General features: G+C 38.7%; 1 protein-coding gene across 3 annotated transcripts in view; it reads left to right on the top strand.

The window, feature by feature from the left end:
* The window catches only part of GSN (gelsolin), a 70,420-nt gene that overhangs the window by 28,525 nt on the left and 22,882 nt on the right, over positions 1 to 19,013 (top strand). Inside the window, exons 1-3 of one of the 3 annotated variants that reach the window (XM_074211682.1) lie at positions 7,259 to 7,438; positions 9,378 to 9,582; positions 11,267 to 11,421. In XM_074211682.1, coding sequence (XP_074067783.1) covers positions 7,310 to 7,438; positions 9,378 to 9,582; positions 11,267 to 11,421 — 489 coding nt within the window. In that variant the 5' untranslated portion in view covers positions 7,259 to 7,309. Of the gene's footprint in view, positions 1 to 7,258; positions 7,439 to 7,630; positions 7,670 to 9,377; positions 9,583 to 11,266; positions 11,422 to 19,013 lie in introns of those variants that run through there. The other 2 variants (XM_074211683.1, XM_074211684.1) reach the window with 2 other exon arrangements.

The following is a 19,013-nucleotide window of genomic DNA, read 5'->3' as shown; positions in this document are numbered from 1 at the left end:
ATTTGGACAGCCCCAATTTAGATAATCTATATACAGATATAAGGGACCTAGGCCACCAAAGGCTCACAAATTTACCCCTGGAAGAGATTTTTAAGACTTTATTTTACAAATGAAGTAATTGAGGCACAGAGGAGTTAAATGAGTTGCAGTCACAAGAGGTCTAATAAACACAGTATTGAAAATTGTTCTTGGGTCCTTTCGACTCCAAACATTATGATCATTCCAGTGAACCACTCTGCTTTTCTGACTCTGAATATTATAGCATGATTTTCATGAAATTGTATAGTTAGATGCTGATTTTTTTTGGTGTCATTTGTGAAGACATTTATCTCATGGGGTTATAGACTTTCAGAGCTGAAAGTGAGCTTAGTGAGCAACTAGTTTAATTGCCTGGTTTTGTAAGTTGAAAAACTGAGACCAGAGTGAGGAAGTGACTTGCTCTCGGTCAGAGACTGATTTTCTCTCTCCCAATCCTCAGCCTCTCCTGCTATGATACTGCTTTCTCTGGAGAATCTTGAGCCTGTTAAGTAAATTACTGTAGATGATAGAACTATATCTGCAACTTAGAAAACAGTTAAGTTTTAGGCCCTAGCAGCCTCCTTCCTCACTCCTCATTCAAGAGATGGGGCAGGAAGTCTCAAATGCCTGAGTCAGCAGAGTAAGACTAGCCAAATCCTGGAGCTTCCAGAGGAAAAAAAATCAATGAACCAGGCAAATAATGAAATATTCTCTGAGGAGAGAAGTCTGACTTGGAAATAGATTGAAGCTAAAATGTCCACCTTGCCACATTTTTAAAATGTAAGGGACTCCAGTCTGATTTAGGGAGGGAGTCATCCCCCTCCTCTACCCTGGCATTCCTAGTGTGCTGACTCCCACCTTACTTTCTACTTCCCCCAGAATTCTAAAACCAGAGATGCAGATTCCTCTTAGGTGAGGTAGTTGGTCCTAGTAAGGGAGCTAGAATGGTTAGTGTGTGTGTGTGTGTGTGTGTGTGTGTGTGTGTGTGTGTGTGTGTGTGTGTGTGTGTGTGTGTTGGGAGGCTGACTGTCTAAACTTGGAGAAAGGGAGCTGGTAAAGCAACCCCAAAATGTTTACCCGACCATGGTGTCACTCCCCCCCCCCCCCTTTCCTCCCTTTACCCACCTTGCTTAAGAGTCAGTTTGTTCCCAAGTAGGTGGAAAGGAAATAAACAACTGAAAATAAGAAATTCTTGGCTGGCCATTTCAGAAAAGACTTCCTGTTAGCAAAATTCTGGCAAGGGAATGTCAGAAATATAATAACAAATTATCACAGTTCATGTTTCCATAAGACTTTATGACTCAATAACAACAATCAGTGGCTCTTATTTCTGTAATCCTTTAAAGTTAACAAAATGCTTTCCTTAAAACAGTTCTGAAAAGGAAGTGGTGGGATCATTTTTGCCCCCAAATTTACAGAGAGGGGAACTGAGGCTGAAAGATGATAATCATAGATTTTCATTCATTCATTCATTCAACAACATTCAACACTTATGAATACCATCTATATGTTAGGCATTGAGATAAAGAATGGAGATTATAAAGATAAAACCAAATAGCCTTTTACCTCAGGGTGCTTCTTACATTCAAGGGATTTTAGAGATCATCCAGTAAAGCCCCATCATTTTACAGATGATGAAACTTTGCTTTAGAAAGATCTGGTGATTTGCTTATTACACAGAGTCAGAATTTGAACCTGGGTTTTCCATTAAGCTTTTTCTATATTTTCTTGAGTTCTCTGAATGGTATAACCAAGGCCTAGGACTCTTAGGCTTCTGACATAAAGTTCACTGTTTTTTTTTCCGCAACAAAAATGTAATAGTAAATACATAATGATATTATTGAAGGCTCTTTCCAGAGAAGCCAGGAAAATAAAATACCTTTTAAGTTGTAGACCATTTTCCTGGAAAAGCAAAAGTACTTCATTGCATAATTTTGATCTTTACTTTCTTGACATAATTCTTGAGCAGGATGGGGGGGTGAGGGAAGGACTTTTCATTCAGCAATCATTGAAACTGAGGTCCAGGTAACTGGAAGTAGTCATCATTATAAATGGCATATAGCCTTTAAAATTTACATTCTAGCTCTGTAACAACCCTGTGAGATAAGCACAGTGGGTAATATCATCATTTTACAAATAAGGAAACAAAAAAGTTAAAATGACTTGACCATGGAAGTGTCAAAGGTAGAATTTGAAACAAGAGGAGTCATGTATGGGGCAGTAGATAGAGAAATCAGTTTCAGAGTTAGGAGACTCAGATCTAGTCTGACACAGAATTTTTATGTGAAAGGAGGCATTAAATTGCATAACTTCTCAGCGCACCTGGAAACTTTCTAAGGCCAAGAGTTGCAGAGCAGGTATAGATCTTTATTGGTAAAAACACATTTTGCCACTGAGAGATCCCTATCCTAATGAAATCATAGATTCAATAAAAAAACAAACAACAAAACAATTTACCATCACTAGAACAGCCATTCTCAGGCTAATGACTTAGAGATAAAATATGTTATCTCTTTTGTCCTATTCCCCCATCTTCCATGCAAATAAGTTCAAAGAGCACTTTAGAGTGGTAATCTTAGTGGGCAGGTAAGGGGGAAGTTGAGTATAGTTGTGAAGTGAGCATTCCTTTGCTCCATTCCTATTGAGATAACCCTTCTCTCAAAATCTTTAACACAGGTTAGAGGGCTTACCCCTTTGATCCTTCCCATCCTTTTTCTTTCCCTAATTTTCTTTTCTTTTTAAATTTTTATTTCTATTCTTTTTTGTTTTTAATATCATAATCATTTCTGAATTTATCCCTTTGCCTCCCCTTTTCTCACCCAACAAACCCCTTCTTGTTAAGACAAAAAAAATTTTAAAATAAAGGAGAAAAAGGTCATTTCTGCACAACTAACCAATGCTTGAATTCAGCCACAAATATTTACTGAGTAGTGTTTAGAGAAGGCAACATGACATAGTCTAAAGAACACTTGATTCCAACCATTCTAGATATCAGTTTGGAATTATGCAAGAAAAGGGGGCAAACTGTTGTTCATTATCCTTTGACCCAGAAAGTGGGCTTGTGTCCAGGAAAATCAAAGAAAGAAATAAAGTTTGGAAGGAGAAGGGCCACATTTTCATTTCAGACTGGAGCAAAGGAAGAAAAAAGTACAGTTATATTCTAGGAAAAGGGGGGTAGCAGAAGGTCAGAATGACTTCAAGTGTAGACTAGAGGAAAAAAAACTCAGGATGGATGGCCTCAAATTTTTTTTGATAGATGACTTGAGGAAAGAAGAGGGTTGAAAAGATGTTGAGAGAAATGAAATATTCAAAGTAGCACTCAATTGAACTAGTGGATGTTCCAATTGGGTATCCACCAACTGAAAAAAAAATTGGTATGAGAATGCACCATAGATATGACTGTACAGCAGGAAATGACAAATGTTTGGAGAAATTTGAGAGGATCTGTATAAACTGATGCAGAATGAAAATAAGTAGAGCCAGGTAAACCATGTATTAGATTATAGCAAAGGAAGTGAAAAGATCCAGTTCTTGGAAAAGAAGAGTTTTAAGTAATTAGAAAATCACTGAAGGCCCTATAGAGATCAGAGAATAAAAAATACCTTTCCATTCATGTCAAAGAATTGGGAAGGGGTGTTACTTGGACATGTTGTTTGCATTGTAAGCTGTGGTAGTTGTTATTTAGTCATTTCAGTCATGTTCATCTCTTGGTCACCCCATTTGGGGTTTTCTTGGCAAAGATCCTTCTCCAGTTCTTTATATAGATGAAGAACTGAGATTGACAGGGTTAAGTGACTTGCCTAGGATCACACAGTTAGTAAATATCTGATACAGGATTTGTACTTAGTTCTTCTTGACCTTGGGCATGGCACTCTATTCACCATACCACCTAGTTGTCCCTCAGAATGTGGTTATTTTATAGAAAATCTTTAAGCCTTTTTCTTTTTTAACCTGTACCTTATCCTCTCTCAAGGCTACATTAGAACTATAAAAGGCAGTGATATGATTTATTTAAGATTTAAAGTACATTTCAAATTAAATTTAAATACATTTAAAATTAAACTTAAAAAGATAATTTAAAAAATAAATGAGGGCTTAGGAGAAGAATAGAAATAGCTTATAAGTCAGGAGAGACTTGGTTTTGCATCCTGACTCTGATGCTGCTTAATACCTCTGCAACTATGGGTAAGATACTAAACATCTCTGAGTTTCAGTTCATTCATTTTAAAGAGAGCATTATAATACCTTTAGTACCTAAATTGCAGTATTGTTAGGAAGAATCAGTGAAATAATATCTATAAAATGCTGTATAAAAATTTCAAACAGCAACATTCTTTTTTTCCAGTTAATAGTATTTTATTTTTTCTAATTATATATAAAGATAGTTTTCAACATTTGTTTTTAAAAAAAATTTTTTTTAAGGAAATGGGGTTAAGTGACTTGTTGAAGTCCACTCAGTTAGGTAATTATTAAGTGTCTGAATCTGAATTTGAACCTAGGTCCTCCTGACTCCAGGGCCAGTGCTCTATCCATTGAGCCACCTAGTTGCCCCCTTCAACATTCATTTTTATAAGATTTTTGAGTTGCAAATTTTTTCCCTCCTTCTTCCCTAAGACAGCAAGTGATCTGATTTAGGTTATACTTGTGCAATCATGTCAAACATATTTCCATATTAGTCACGAACAACATTCTTTCATGATCACTGAGTGCCTTTTGGGTGCCCAATTCTGTTAGTAAATAATGTAGAAATTATAAAATCAAAGAATATAATCCTTGACCTCAGGGGATTTACAATCTACTTTGGAAGATAGGACTTGGAGAAGTTATCATGCTATCTAGATTGTATTGACTGATCTTGGAGTGAGAAGACATGGATTTGAGCCTCTCCTCTGATTATTCTGGGTGTAATTCTGGGCAAGTCCCTTCCCTTTTTGGAGCCTCAGTCTCATTATCTGCAAAATGAGGAAAATAATACTTGCATTTTGTGTCTTAAAATACAGGTTGTTGTGAAGGAACTTTCTAAACCTTAAAGAACTAATAGAAATATAAACTGTGACCATTTATTACTGTTATTAATCTTAGAATGTTAGAGCAGAATTGGACCTCAGAGATCATTTTAACCAACTCTTTTATTTTACAGGAAAGGAAACAGACCTAAAGGGGATTGGGTGAGGAGAAATGGAGAAAGGAGTAAAGCCTGGGTCTACTTTAGCTTAAGAAGCATTCTTGGGGTGTGGATTGGAAAAAGGTTCAAAGAGCTTTGGAGACTTAAGTTCATTTTCAGCTCTACCATGATCTGGTGACTGTCATCTTAAGCAAAGATGCTACTCATTGGAGCTCGAATTTCTACATCTGTAAAACAAGTATAAAAATTTTTTATCCTGCCTACTTCTTAGTGCTCAGAGATAGGATCTTAAAGATCATTTTGAATAGCAGGGGGTTCTTAACCTTTTCTGCGTATCATAGACTCCTTTTTGAATCTGGGTAAAGCTGACAGACCACTTTATAGAATAAGAGTTTTTTGGTTACATTCATACTGAAATGCTAAAATTCATTTAGATGTCTTGATGGCCCTCTGGGGTTCATAGACCTCGGTTAAGAAACCCTGCTCTAGAGGCAGAGTGTAAAGACCATGGGATTCAGTAAAAACAATTGAGTTCATATCCTAACTCTGTTGCTTACTAACTATATGATCTTGGACAAATCATTTTTATTTCCCAGAACCACAGTTTCACTGTCAATATCACTGTATATTGAGATTTGTTGTATTAAATGACTCTGATATCAATTAGTCAACAAACATTTATTAAAAATTTGCTCCATTCCAGGCAATGTAATCACCGTCCAATTCTTTTTCTTCCTTAATAGCATTTTATTCTTTCCCTTCCCTCCTTCCTTCCCAAAATAGCAAGCAATCTGATATAGGTTATATATGCACAATTATATTAGTATATTTCTATATTTATCATGTTGTGAAAGAAGAAATCAGAACAAAAATGTAAAACCACGAGAAAGAAAAAACACAAAACAAGTTTTAAAAAGTGAAAATAGTATACTTTGATGAACATTCAGACTTCCTAGTTTTTTCTCTGAATGTGAAAGGTATTTTCCATGACAATCTTTTAGAATTGTCTATAATCACTATATTGCACAGTCTAATTTTCAATACTCCTCCCCTCCCCTCTCTCTCATCAGCTGAAGGAAATGAGGTCTAGAGACAATAAATAATTTGGCTGAGGTCAGGTTGTGACAATAATAGGTAGCAGAACTGGTATTGATAACTTGGCTTTCTGACTGAAATCACTTGCCTAAATCACTTGTACCATAAACTTCTTCAGAGAGTTGTTGGTAGGAGCATGTGAGAACATATTGCAAATTGAAAAGGGCTATAAAAACACATACAGAGGATTATTATTATAGGTTGCTAATGGAAAGAGCCTTGGACTTGGTAGTCAAACGATCAGGTTATACAATTTCCTAAATGACCTTCCCCTAATGATCCCTTAGTTTCTTCATCTGCAAAATGTGAATTTCTGTGCTCTCTCTCACAGTATTGTGAGGAATAGAAAAACAACCTTAAAGTATTGTAGAAACGTGGACAATATTACTATTATCTGCAAAATGGAGAGAACAATCCTTGCCTTATTGCCTTCATTGAGATGCTGTGGAAATACAATATATGTAAAGTGTATTGTAAAGGCTATAAGGACATGGGTTGTGTTGCGTTTATGCATGAGGTTGAGGGAAATAAGAGATACAGGCAACGTTCAAGAAGAAAGAACATTGAATTTAGAAGATCTGGATTCAAAAATGAACTGCCATAATTTAGCTGTGGAGCCTTGGATAAGCCACTTCCCCTCTTTGGGACTCAGTTTTTCTGTGTAAAATGAGGGGTTTGGATTCAATGATCACTAGGGAGTCTTTCATCTTTAAATTCTGCGATCCTAAGGATGGGTGGTCTCTTTCACTGAAGGACCCTTGGAGTTCTTTCATGGATCAGCCTCAATTTTCTCCCCCCACCCTCACTCCAGGTTCTCCTCATGCCCCATACTCTATAAAAGGTCCGGGCTGGGACAGGAAGACTAGATTGAGGAGGGCCCTGGGTCCAGAGCCAGGTGGTAGCTGCTTTGGATCAGGACTCACGTGGGGAGCAGGGGCGGGTCCCCATTGGGGTTGGGCGGGCCGGGCCACCTTATATACTGACCCTGCTGCTAGTCAGAGGACGCAGCCAGCCTTCTCCAGTCTTCTCCCTAACCCTCTCCTCGCTCTCTTCGGGAGCCCGGGCACGGACATGGCCCAGGGCTTTCTGGTGCTGGCGGCCCTGGGCTGCCTTCTGTTGCGGGCCGGCTGCGGGCATGCCGCTGTCACCCCGGGCTCGCTGGTCTCCCTGCTTACAGCCACCGTGGCGCTGTCCGCGGGGGTGAGTGCCTGGCGCCGGCGTCCCCCGCTCTGCCCAGCCCGCTAAGTGGGATGGATCTGCGCCGCCCGAGGGGGAGGGAGGCAGGGACAGAGGGAGAAGGGGGGAGGCCGGGCTGTGAGCTTCCTGCCTTAAACAACCCCATTTAACTCTCTATTATAAGTTTTTTCAGATACAACGCTAGGAAAAGGGGCATAATTAAGGTCTATAATGGAAAAACTATTCTGTTGCTTTGTAAGTATGATTTCCGGTCGCGGTTTCAAGCTGGACCCCTCTTTCTCTCCTTTTTGGCTGTTATACTGGGGTATTTACTAATCGACAGCATCGCCTTTAGAAGTGCTCTTCTCCCTTCTTCAGCATAACCAACTGCTGCTCCCTTGCCGCAATCTTCTTTCTTCCTGGGGGCAGAGAGAATGGGTGCATGCGAAAAGTTTCTCCCTCCATGGGATGGCCCCCGCCCCAGCAGACCCACCGATCGATTTCGATTGATCTCCGGGTTAGCCTATGTTTGTTCTCGGATTTGCAAACAGAATCAGGCGGTTTGCTGCTGGGGTGTGGGTGGGTCGGTCAGGGAGGGGCCGTAGGGCTTAAAGTTCGGGATTTGTTCGGGTTCTGAGTGTGAAGGAGGTGGGGGGGTGAGGGCGACCAGGCTGTGGTGGAAACAGGCACGGTCTGGGTGGTCTCCTTAAGTCGTTGTTTGTGGGATTTGGTTAAGGCTGCGCTTTAAAATTTTGCACTGGCCAACCCAGGATACCTGGGTTCCGGAGAAAATGATGGAGAAAGGTAGCTGTTCTTGGGTTTTAGAGCTGAAAAAAGACCTTCAAAAACAGAGTCAACTGTTAAGGCTGGAAGGACCCTTAGAATGCCGAATGTTAGACCCCTTAGAGGGAGAAGGAAGCTTAGAATGGAGGATGTTAAAACATAGAACGACTGGCCTGAAAGGGTTCCAACCCCCTCCTTTTTCAATGAGAAAATGGACCAGAGATGGGAAATGACTTATCTAGAGTCTGCCCTCAGCTATTTAATAGCAGAGCTAGTCCAATGCTCTTTAAAATATCCCGATCTATTTGGGTTCAAAGTTAAGAATAATTTTTCGGTTTTTTTTAAACCAAAAAGGAACAAGGGGAAATCCCATTTGATTATAAACTCTGATGAAAACTAAAGAATGGAGTTGAGGTGGGAGTAGAATTCTTTTCTCCTAAAAACTTAGGAAAGCAAATCGGAGACCTCAGAGCAAAAGGAAGAGGGGTCATGGGTTCCCTGGCTGAAGGCACTGGGTTTTAATTGCCACAATTCAATTTTCTGCTTTTGTGCCTCATTGCTGCCTTAAGAGTTCAGAATTCAAGAAAACAGGAGCAACAAATCAAAGCAAAAGAGGTTCAATAAGGAAGGGAAGTACAGGAAAGATTCTGAAAGAAAGAAGCCCAAAAGGTCTAAGTCTCTTGGAGATAGAATTCTGGGAGCCCTCCATGTTGGAGGGTGGGGTAGAGAATGATGTGAGTCAAAAAATTAAAGTTTGAGCTGTATAGGATCTTAGAACTAGAAATTAGAACAGAGATCAGAGAATATTAGAACCAAAAGAGATACTAGTTCATTCTCCCCTTACTGATGAGGAAACAGGTCCAGGAGAGAGGAAGTCACTTGTACAAAACCAGCTGGGGGGTAAAGTCAGGGAAAGAGTCTGAATCTCCTGATTCTCATCGCAGTATTCTTTTTTAGAAATGCCTTACAGACACCCCACATCTTTCTGGGATACCAGTCACAGAGTGCACAAGAATAGGTGTTTCTCTGAGTCCTCTTTGAAATCTTAGTTTTCCTCTGTTGGAGACCACTCCATCTTCATTTGAAATTGATTCTGGTTCTGGAACTTGAGAACTTTTGCTGAATTTACCCTCTTTGTGATACTTCTTCCTCAGCTCTCTTCATCCTTTTCTTCCCCCAGCCTGTCAGCATGGTTGTGGAACATGCAGAGTTCCTGAAGGCAGGGAAGGAGCCTGGCCTACAGATCTGGAGGGTGGAGCAGTTTGATTTGGTACCAATACCCAAGAATACATATGGAGACTTCTTCACTGGTGATGCATATTTAGTCTTGAACACCATCAAACGAAGGGATGGAACCCTCCAGTATGATCTCCACTTCTGGCTTGGTAAGGAGATGGCCTTCCCTGAACCTGACCTGAACACCTACTATGCAGAGAATGAATGACCAGAGGTTGAGAAGGATATCATAGGAGGGGAATTTCTACTTGGACTAGAAGTTCAAATTAAAGACCTCTAATCTAAGATCATTGCCAACCCCAACATTCTAACAACAACATTCTGTGTTCTAAACAACCTAAACTATTCTAACATTCATTCTAAAGTCTCCTTCAATTGTGATGCCAAAGCATATCCAATTTTGTTGCTTCTATGGGAGCAGTGAATATAAGGCTCAGAATAAATCACCCTCCCAGTCTTTAGTGAGAGTGCCATCAATAGGAAATCCTGGCACTTTTATCAGAGGCAATGTCTCATTATCATTAATAATTCATTATAGTAATTAGAGTGGTAATCAGTATATAGAGAAGGAAGGGCACAGGTGGTGATGAAGCTCAGAACCTGTGACCTGGGGAACCATCAAGCCAGGGGATGAATTGTCTGATAGTGAAATTAGCAAGATTATTCTATAACAAGTGATTAATCAATAAAACTTTGTTAAATATGAAACTGATACATAACCACTTTAGGTCCTGAGTGTAGTAGGGTAGGGAATTGGCAGGTATCAAGTTCTGAACCTAAGTTTATTGTGTTTTAGCTTTGGAGACCTCTCAGGTCCTAATTAGAAGATTTGGATTTGAATCCCAGCTTTATGACCTTTATTGTCTCTATTAACACTCTCCTTTCTGAGCTTCAATTTCTCCATCTTTAAAATTGAGATATTCATCTCTCTTCCTGACCATTTTTTAGGGATTTAGTGAGGATTAATCACCCAATCAATGAGAGCATTTTGCTGGCAATATAAATGCATAGAATGAATCAACCCCTACTCATTTACATTCTGATGTGATTCAAATAATAGCTCCAAGGAGGTGATCAAGAGGCAGTATAGTGCAGGGAAGATTTGCCCCTGGAGTTCAGAAGACCTGGGTTCTAGTCCCATGTGACTTTGTAGCTGACATTTATATTTAGCATTTTAACATTTACAAAGGGCTTTACAAATAGCAATTTATTTTATCCTCATGACAACTCAAGGAGCTATCCTCATTTTACAGATGAGGAAAATAATGCAGACGGAGGGTAACTGAATTAATTGCCTAAGTCACACAGCTTGTAAGAACTTATCACGTCTTCCAGATTCCAGGTCCTGATCTCCAGCCATTACATAAGCTAACAATCTGTCACTAATCGCACTGAGTCTCAGTTTCCTCATTTTTTGAAATGAGGGGTTTGGACTATGTAGTATTTCTAGTAATCCAGCTCTAGACTTAAGATCACTGGAAAGGCATTTTAACATACACACAGTACTTCACAAATGTAAGAGATCTCTCTCTTCTCAAATGCTTCAGCTCATTTGTCAAAGGACAGTGTTTCTCAGGAACTTGGATACTTTGGCAAGGGCATCCTAATGGATTAATTCCTCCCCTTTTTCAGGCAAGGAAATTGAGGCACAGAGAAGTAGAGTCGGAATTGACCATTTCTAAGATTTCACATTCTATGGTTCTTTCCTAATCTTTGTAACTCAAATAGTGGCTGATTTATAAGTTGATTGATTCTAGAAGGGGTAGAGACTAACCACAGTAGTTGCAGCTAGTTTATGACAAAGCTAATAACTGTGCTTCTCCTCCTTCCCAGGGAATGAATGTACTCAGGATGAGAGTGGTGCTGCTGCTATCTTCACTGTACAGATGGATGACTTCCTGAATGGAAAAGCAGTTCAGCACCGGGAGGTCCAGGGCTATGAGTCTTCAACCTTCCTTGGCTATTTCAAATCTGGCATCAAGTACAAGGTAAGCATTTCTCAGGATTAGAAACATCTTCTTTCCAACTGTTAGAATTACTTGCCAAAAAAGTCAGATGAGATCATCCCTCAAATCCCTTGAAGCTTAATCAATCTATATTCTATGTCCAATCCTTCTCTGAAATTCTAAGATTCTGAGTATCTATAGCTGCATTCCCCACCAGATATTGTTAGGGAGAGAAGAAGGTAGAAAAAGGATTTCCCAAGTCATAGACAGTTGTTGGCTGTTTCTAAGGGAGGGGATTTGAGAGAAACCTAGCCTAACACAAACCTGGTCTTGGCCAAGGGGATGGCTGGTCCAGGGCCAGTAAGTTGTTAAATGTGAGTAAACCACTTTTACTGTCTCTGAGGTGAACCTGACCCTGATTCTGATTCATTTACATAGTATTTCTAAGATCTCACTCACAAAGAGTTTCTTGTTACCCAAGAGCCCCTAGAGAACCTCTGATTTTGGATGAATCTTCTCCTTAGCAACAAGCAACTATGTTGTATTCTTATTTAAAAAGAAAGAAACTTGAACTTGAACTTGACCCAGGGTCTAGGTCTCCAAGGCTCCAGACTGATCCTTCCTTTGGCTTAGTTCATTCCCATAGCTGGGATTGAATAACCCTCCTGAATGAGACTAGAGGCCTGGATTTTTCATTATGTGGAAGGGGCAGGAGTGGGGGTAGTGAAGACTGAGGATGTAATGGGAATAGCATTGACCCAAGAACCTAGAGACCAGGGTTTCCAGAACTTAGATTACTAAGGGTAAATAACTTTCCCTCACTCAGCATCATCTGACAAATGGGGATAATTGTCCCTGCCTTGCCTACCTTAAAAGGCTTTTGTGAGGATCAGATGAGATGATGGATAGGAAAGACCTCAAAACTTCTAAAGAAACAAGGGATTATTATGTGAGTGATTACAAAGGACTGGTGTGTTTTCCCATGATGCTTCTGGGAGTGGCAGAGCATTGGGAACTTGGATTAAAAGTCTTATTGTACTTTGCAGTTAGGAATTCATAAGTGTGAGACTTGAATATGGGTCTTGGCTCTGCTGCTTCTTAGCTTTATAATCTTGTGTAAATCATTTCCCCTCCTTGAGTCTGATTCCTGATCTGTAAAATGAAACTTTGGCCTAGATCAATGTATTAAGCTCAAATAGAAATGGATCACTGTGGTCCACAGCTTGCTTCTGAAAACCACACATTCACATTTTCTATGTTGCTAAGCATTTTCTAATTACATTTTAATCTGGTTCTGGCCATTCTACAGGAAGAAAGTTTGGTATCTCTGATGTAGATAATAATTTCCCAACCTCTATAAGCTTTAGATCTGGAAACCATGCTATATGAAGTTAGAGAGGAGATTCCATATTATATCATCAAAAATAAAAAAAATTGATATAAATATATTTTATTTACTATAATTTTTTGAAATAATATTAAAATTAATCCAATTTGTTGTCAAATATTAATGGGTTGAAGAAAGTGGATATATTTAGCACAGAGAAGTAAAGACAGGAGAAATGATCATGATCTTTGCAAATCTGAAAAGGTACCATGCAACCATGTGGAAAGGGAAGCTGAATTAGTCATATGCCACCAGAGGACAGAATGCATTTCAACAAACATTTATTAAACACCTACTATTTACTAGGAACTAGAAATATAGAAGCATTTGAAATTCTACAGACTCTCAAAGGTTGAAAGTACTTCAGAGACAATTAACACACTTTCTACCTGGACAATAATCTCCTCTACAACATACATGTTAAGTAGTCAGTCATTCAGTCTCTACTTAAGAGACCCCAAGTGAAGAAAGGTCTCTATTCTCAAACTATAGAGATATAACTGGAATCCAAAAGGGAGAATGAAAAATCTAGAGATGCCATAGAAGAAAGGGCACTGAACTAGAAATCAGGAGACCTGAAGTAGTCAGGAAAGAAGTTAGCTGTGTGACCTTTGGTAAGTCAATCAGTTCTGGGCCTCAGTGCCCATAGTTGTTCAGGAGAACAATCTTTCATCAAGCAAATTATCTGTTATCTTGATAGACTGAGGCAGGGTGGCACAGCAGAAAGATGTTGAATTTGCAGTAATGGATCTTTTACTTACTCCCTGTGTTATCTTAAACAAGTCACTTAATTTTATAGGCTTTGATTTCACATCTTCAAAATGAAGAGTTTAAACTAGATCCAAAGTCTTTCAGTCCCTAAATATAAAAATCTTGATGTGAAAAAATTCTAGATATTATTATTATTAATTATATGAAGAAGTTTGAACAAGATCACCTCTAAAGTTTCTTCAGGGCCTATGATCAGAGGGTCAGGGAATGATTTTGAAGGAATGGACCTGAACTTTTATAGTTAATAAGACAGGATTTGAAAGAAAATGGTCTGGGTTTTTTTTTTAAGATACGTGCTTTTATGAAAAAATAATTAAGATACATTTTAATTTAAAGTTTTAGTTATATACATTCTACACAAATTTGTGAGGCAGGTTAGTGTGAATATTTTTATTACCATTTTATAGATATGGAAACTGAGGTTCAGAGAGGTGGAAATAACTTAGCCTAGGTTACAAAGTTAGTAAGTGGTATAACTAGGACTTCTGATCTTCTGATCTCTAATGCACCTTGAAGGAAGTAGTGGTCAAAAATGGAACTGTATTTTCTGATATTCGCAAGTCTTCTTAAGTCACTTAGTTCTCCTAGCAATAGTAGGAAAAGGCAGGAGGCCGGATTCCTTCATAAATTATAGATCCCAAAGGAGCAGAGTATTATGCAAGGCTTGATGCAAGACTTGCCTCTCTGAAAGGCTTCACAGAATTGCAAACAAACAGAAGGGAGGCAATTGTGTCGTGGGCTGGCTAATAGGGAGGGGTGGGGAAAGATGCTATTAAGCCACTAGAAACAGAATCATAGAAAGCTAGAGTTGCCAAGAAAACCTTTATTGTCTCCAAGTTGCCTATAGGTTAAAATATAAATTGCTCAACTTGACCTTTAAGGCCCTTCCCAGGCTCACAAGCTTGCTCCAACCTACCTTTCCAAACTAATTTTACCTTGCCCTTCTCATACATTTGGTTCCAGCCAAGCTGGTCTTACTTGCTGGTCCTTGAAAATCAACATGTTGTTTCCTGCCTCAGTGCACTGGATTGGGGGAAGCCATGCCCATGATGAACTCCTTTTTCAACTCTGCAATTTGGAATTAATCTGTTCAGCACCTCTTCTATACATTGTTCCTAATTCTCTCCCTCTCCAAAATGATCTCTCTCCTGCCATATTTTTAGAATAATTTTTCTAGATCTCTCCTTTGTAACCATCACAGCATACTTTTTAATTATACTTATCTATATACATGCCTTACATAAGACTTCCTTGAGATCATGAATTATTTTTTTCCTCTTTTCTCTCTAGCACTTAGCACATAGTTGATTTTCAATTTAATAACCTCTTGTTCAACAAATGACCACAGACCTGAAAGCAACTGTAGAACATAGAATGTTAGAACTGGAAGAGAACATGAGTACAGAGTGATAGAACATAGAAAATCAAATGTTAGAGTGAAAAGGAACCTTGCTTAGTTTATACAGTATTAAAGTTTGAGAGGTTTTAAGAATTTCTCTAGTTTAATACCCTCATTTTGCAGAAGAGGAAACAGAAGCCCAGATATCAATCAACAAGCATTTATTAATCATTTATTATATGAAAGCACTATCTTAAAGGTGTGGGGATGGAAAGAAAAAGCAAATACAGTATTTTTCCTCAAGGATCTTATATTCTGATAAAGGAGACAATGTAAGCATAAATGTGTACATTCAGGATACATACAGAGTTAGATACAAGGTAACCTTAGAGGGGAAGGGACTAGCCCTTGGCAGGAGTGGGGAGAGCTGGTGGAAGAAATGCCTCAGTATAAGTGATTCTGCAGCAGAGTTTGAAAGTAAGCCATGGATTCTGTGAGGTGGAAGTCAGGAGAGAGAACATTCCAGGTAGGGGAGAGAGACAGTATAAAAACTGGGAGTTACTAATTACCTAGCTGTGTGGCCTTGGGCAAGCCACTTAACCCCATTTGCCTTGCAAAAACCTAAAAACAAACAAACAAAAACCCCCCCAAAAAACTGGGAGTTAGGAAATGGAGTGTTGTGTGTGAGAAACAGCAAGTCAGCCAATAAGGCTGGCCCATAGTGTATGTAGAGGGGGTAATGTGTTAAAAATCATAGAAAGCTAAGAAGGAGTCGGGTTGCAAAGAGCTTTAAATGACAAACAGAAGAGTTTTATTTCAGCTATATTTGATATAGAGGTAATATCATTGGAGTTTATTAAGGAGGGAGTATCACATATTTAGAAAATTAATTCTGAAACTGTATGGGGTAGGTTGGAATAGGGAGAGATTTGAAGCAGGGAGTCTGATTGGAAAATTATTTTAGTAGTCCAGGAAAGACATTATTAGGGCATGGGCCAAGGTTGTAACTGTGAGCATGGAAATGAAGAAATAAATGTAAGAGATATTATAGAAACAGATAGCCAATGGGTGTGGCATAGATGAAGATCCATGAAGACAGTAAAGGTACAGTCAGATGGAGAGAGGATTAAGAGAGAGTTGAATCTTAAAGATCCAGAGTGTATCCAAGAGGAAAGAACAATAGTTTCAAATGCTGAAGAGAGGTTTTTGTTTTGTTTTTTAAGAATAAAGATTGGGGCAAGGAAGACAATAGATTGGGCAGTTGTGATCATCAGTAATTTTGGAAAGAGAAGTTTCAATTGAATAATAAAGTTGGATGCCAGATTGCAGAGAGTTGAGAAGAGAATGAGGGAAGAGCAAGTGGAAACAGCAAATATAGATGAATTGGATTCCATTTTTGAAGAGTTTAGCTGAGAAGAAAAGAAAAGATAAAAAAATGATAGCTGGTGGTCATGGTAGGTTATAGTGAGAGTTTTTAAGAACTGGAAAAACATGGCCATTTATGGGCAGCAAGAAGGGAATCTATAGATTGGGAGAGGCTATAGATTAGATAGTAGGAATTATGGTAGTAGCAACCTACTAGGGAAGATGGAAAGGAATAGGGTCAAGGGGAAATGCAGAGGAAGTGGTTTTAGCAAGCAGAAGGATCATCTCATTATCAGAGAATGAAAGAGATGTTGGAGAGATGTTAGATGAGGAAGAAAAGTGGGAACTTTCATTGAATGTTTTCAATTTTTAAAGTGAAGTATGAAATGAGGTCCTTGATTGGAAGGTTGGGAAAGGAAATGCTATGGGAGGATTGAGGAGAGAAGAAAATATTGGAAAGAACATCTCTGGTGAGTGGGATGGAAATTCATTTTAGGGAGGAGGAGTAAGATTGCCTTGTGGCAATTGAGATAAGCTAACAAACTTGCAGTGGCCTACTCAGAATGATTTTGTAATTTCCTGCACATGATTGGTAGTGCATGAGTAAGAACAAAAGACGTGGATAGTGGGAGTTACTTAAGGTTTTAGTTTGGCTGGTTATGATCAATGATAGGATAAAGGAACAAGGAATTCAAGAGCAAAAGTTAATGAGGTCTATATAATTGGTTTACCAAGCGAAGGAAGGAGAGTATGGCCAGAGAAGGGATTATAACCTAAGATATGGAGGGATTGTGGTTTACGGAGAGAATGAAAAGTAGGTTTAGGAGGAGTAAAAAAGAAGAGGTGAAAATATAAAATATTATGTTGACATGAAGGAAATTTTGTATTTAATCCCCCTCCTATTCCCTCCCCTCCCTCCCCTCCTCTCCCTTCAGCGGTTCCTATTACAAATCAGGATCAAATCCAAACTCCTCTGATGATATTGAAAGTCCTTCACATATAATTCCAGTCCATCTATTCTTCTAGTCTGATGACACATTACTCCCCCTCACATGCAAATGTTTTACTTACTTTCCTCTGTATATGACTTCCAAAGTCCTAGCCTTATGCCTTTGCACAAATTGTTCCCCATAATTTCTCTATTCATCTCTACTTATTGGAACTCCTTTCTCCCTTCAGTTCAAGTCCCATTTCCTTCAGAAAATCTTTCTGGACTCCCCCTTTTAGGTATTCCAGCCACTCTATCATTTTATGCATAATATGTACATATTGATCTTGTATTTACTTATCTGTGAACTTGTAGTATCCCTTCATTAGAATATAAACTCCTTGGTCAGTGTTTGTTTCATTTTTGTCTTTTGTATTTCTAGGACCCAGGACATACTAGGTACTTGATAAATATTCATTGATTGATTGACAGTAAATAGTAGAGCTCCAATTTATATAATATAATATATATAAATATAATTTGATTTTTCCCAATTACATGTAAAGATAGTTTCAATATTGATTTTTTGGTAAGATTTTGAATTCCCAGGGGTGACTAGGTGGCATAGTGCTTTCACTGGCCTTGGAGTCAGGAGTACCTGGGTTCAAAACCGATCTCAGACACTTAATTACCTAGCTGTGTGGCCTTGGGCAAGCCACTTAACCCCATTTGCCTTGCAAAAACCTAAAAAAACAAAAGAAGATTTTGAATTCCCAATTATTTCTGCCTCCCTCTCTTCCCTCCTCCCTCTCCATGACAGTGAATAATCTGATAACATGTATAGTCATGTTAAACATATTTCCATTTAGTCATGTTGTGAAAGAAGAATAAGAACAAAAGGGGGAAACTACAAGAAGGGAAAAATCAAAAAATGAATTTTAAAAAGTGAAAATGGTATTCTTTGTTCTGCATTCAAATTCCACAGTTTTTTCTTTGGATGTGGATGGCATTTTCCTGCACAAGTCTTTTAGAATTGTTTTTGTTCATTGAATAAGAGAGAAGTCTATCATACAATGTTGCTGTTAATGCGTATAATGTTCTCCTGGTTCTTTAGAGCCCCAATATCAACTCAGGTCCTCTGAACCCAAATCAATCAGTATTTTATTCATCATGCTATCATACTATAAATATAAATATTAATTGGTAGCAATATAAACCACAACAGTATTAATAGTGACAATAACTTTGGTTTATGGAGCATTTTGGTTACAATCATTTGAGAGAGGCAATGTGAAGTTAGTATCTTCACTTTGCAGATGAGAAAACTAAGGCTCAGAGTAGTTAACAGATTGACCAACGTCAATCATAGGTTATACCAGAGTTGGCGCATGCTCGGGTCCTTGGATTTTAAGTGCCCTTGCTATTACTCCCCCTCCCTCCCTTCCTCCCTTCCCCCTCCCTCCCTTCCTCCCTCCCTTCCTCCCTTCTTTCCTCCCTTCCTTCCTTCCTTCCTTCTTTCCTTCCTTCCTTCCTTCCTTCCTTCCTTCCTTCCTTCCTTCCTTCCTTCCTTCCTTCCTTCCTTCCTTCCTTCCTTCCTTCCTCCCTCTTCCTCCATTTTCTCACCAGAAAAAAGTTCCATGAGGTAAATAGTTTATTCCCATTTTGTGATGAGAAAACAGGTTTAATGAATTTAAAGTACTTACCCAAGACCACATAACTAATAAGTGTAATGAGGAAGATAGGTTGTATTTCTAACATTTCTTAATGAATGCAATGAGAATTATTTTTTTAATCAAAGATTTTATTTGAGTTTTACAATTTTTCCCCCAATCTTACTTCCCCCC

The sequence above is a fragment of the Macrotis lagotis genome, chromosome 1, assembly GCF_037893015.1.
Source record: "Macrotis lagotis isolate mMagLag1 chromosome 1, bilby.v1.9.chrom.fasta, whole genome shotgun sequence".
In the NCBI taxonomy this organism is placed as follows: Eukaryota; Metazoa; Chordata; class Mammalia; order Peramelemorphia; family Peramelidae; genus Macrotis; species Macrotis lagotis.
The sequence above is the reverse complement of the archived record's forward strand: the minus strand, read 5'-3'. Positions and strand labels throughout refer to the sequence as shown.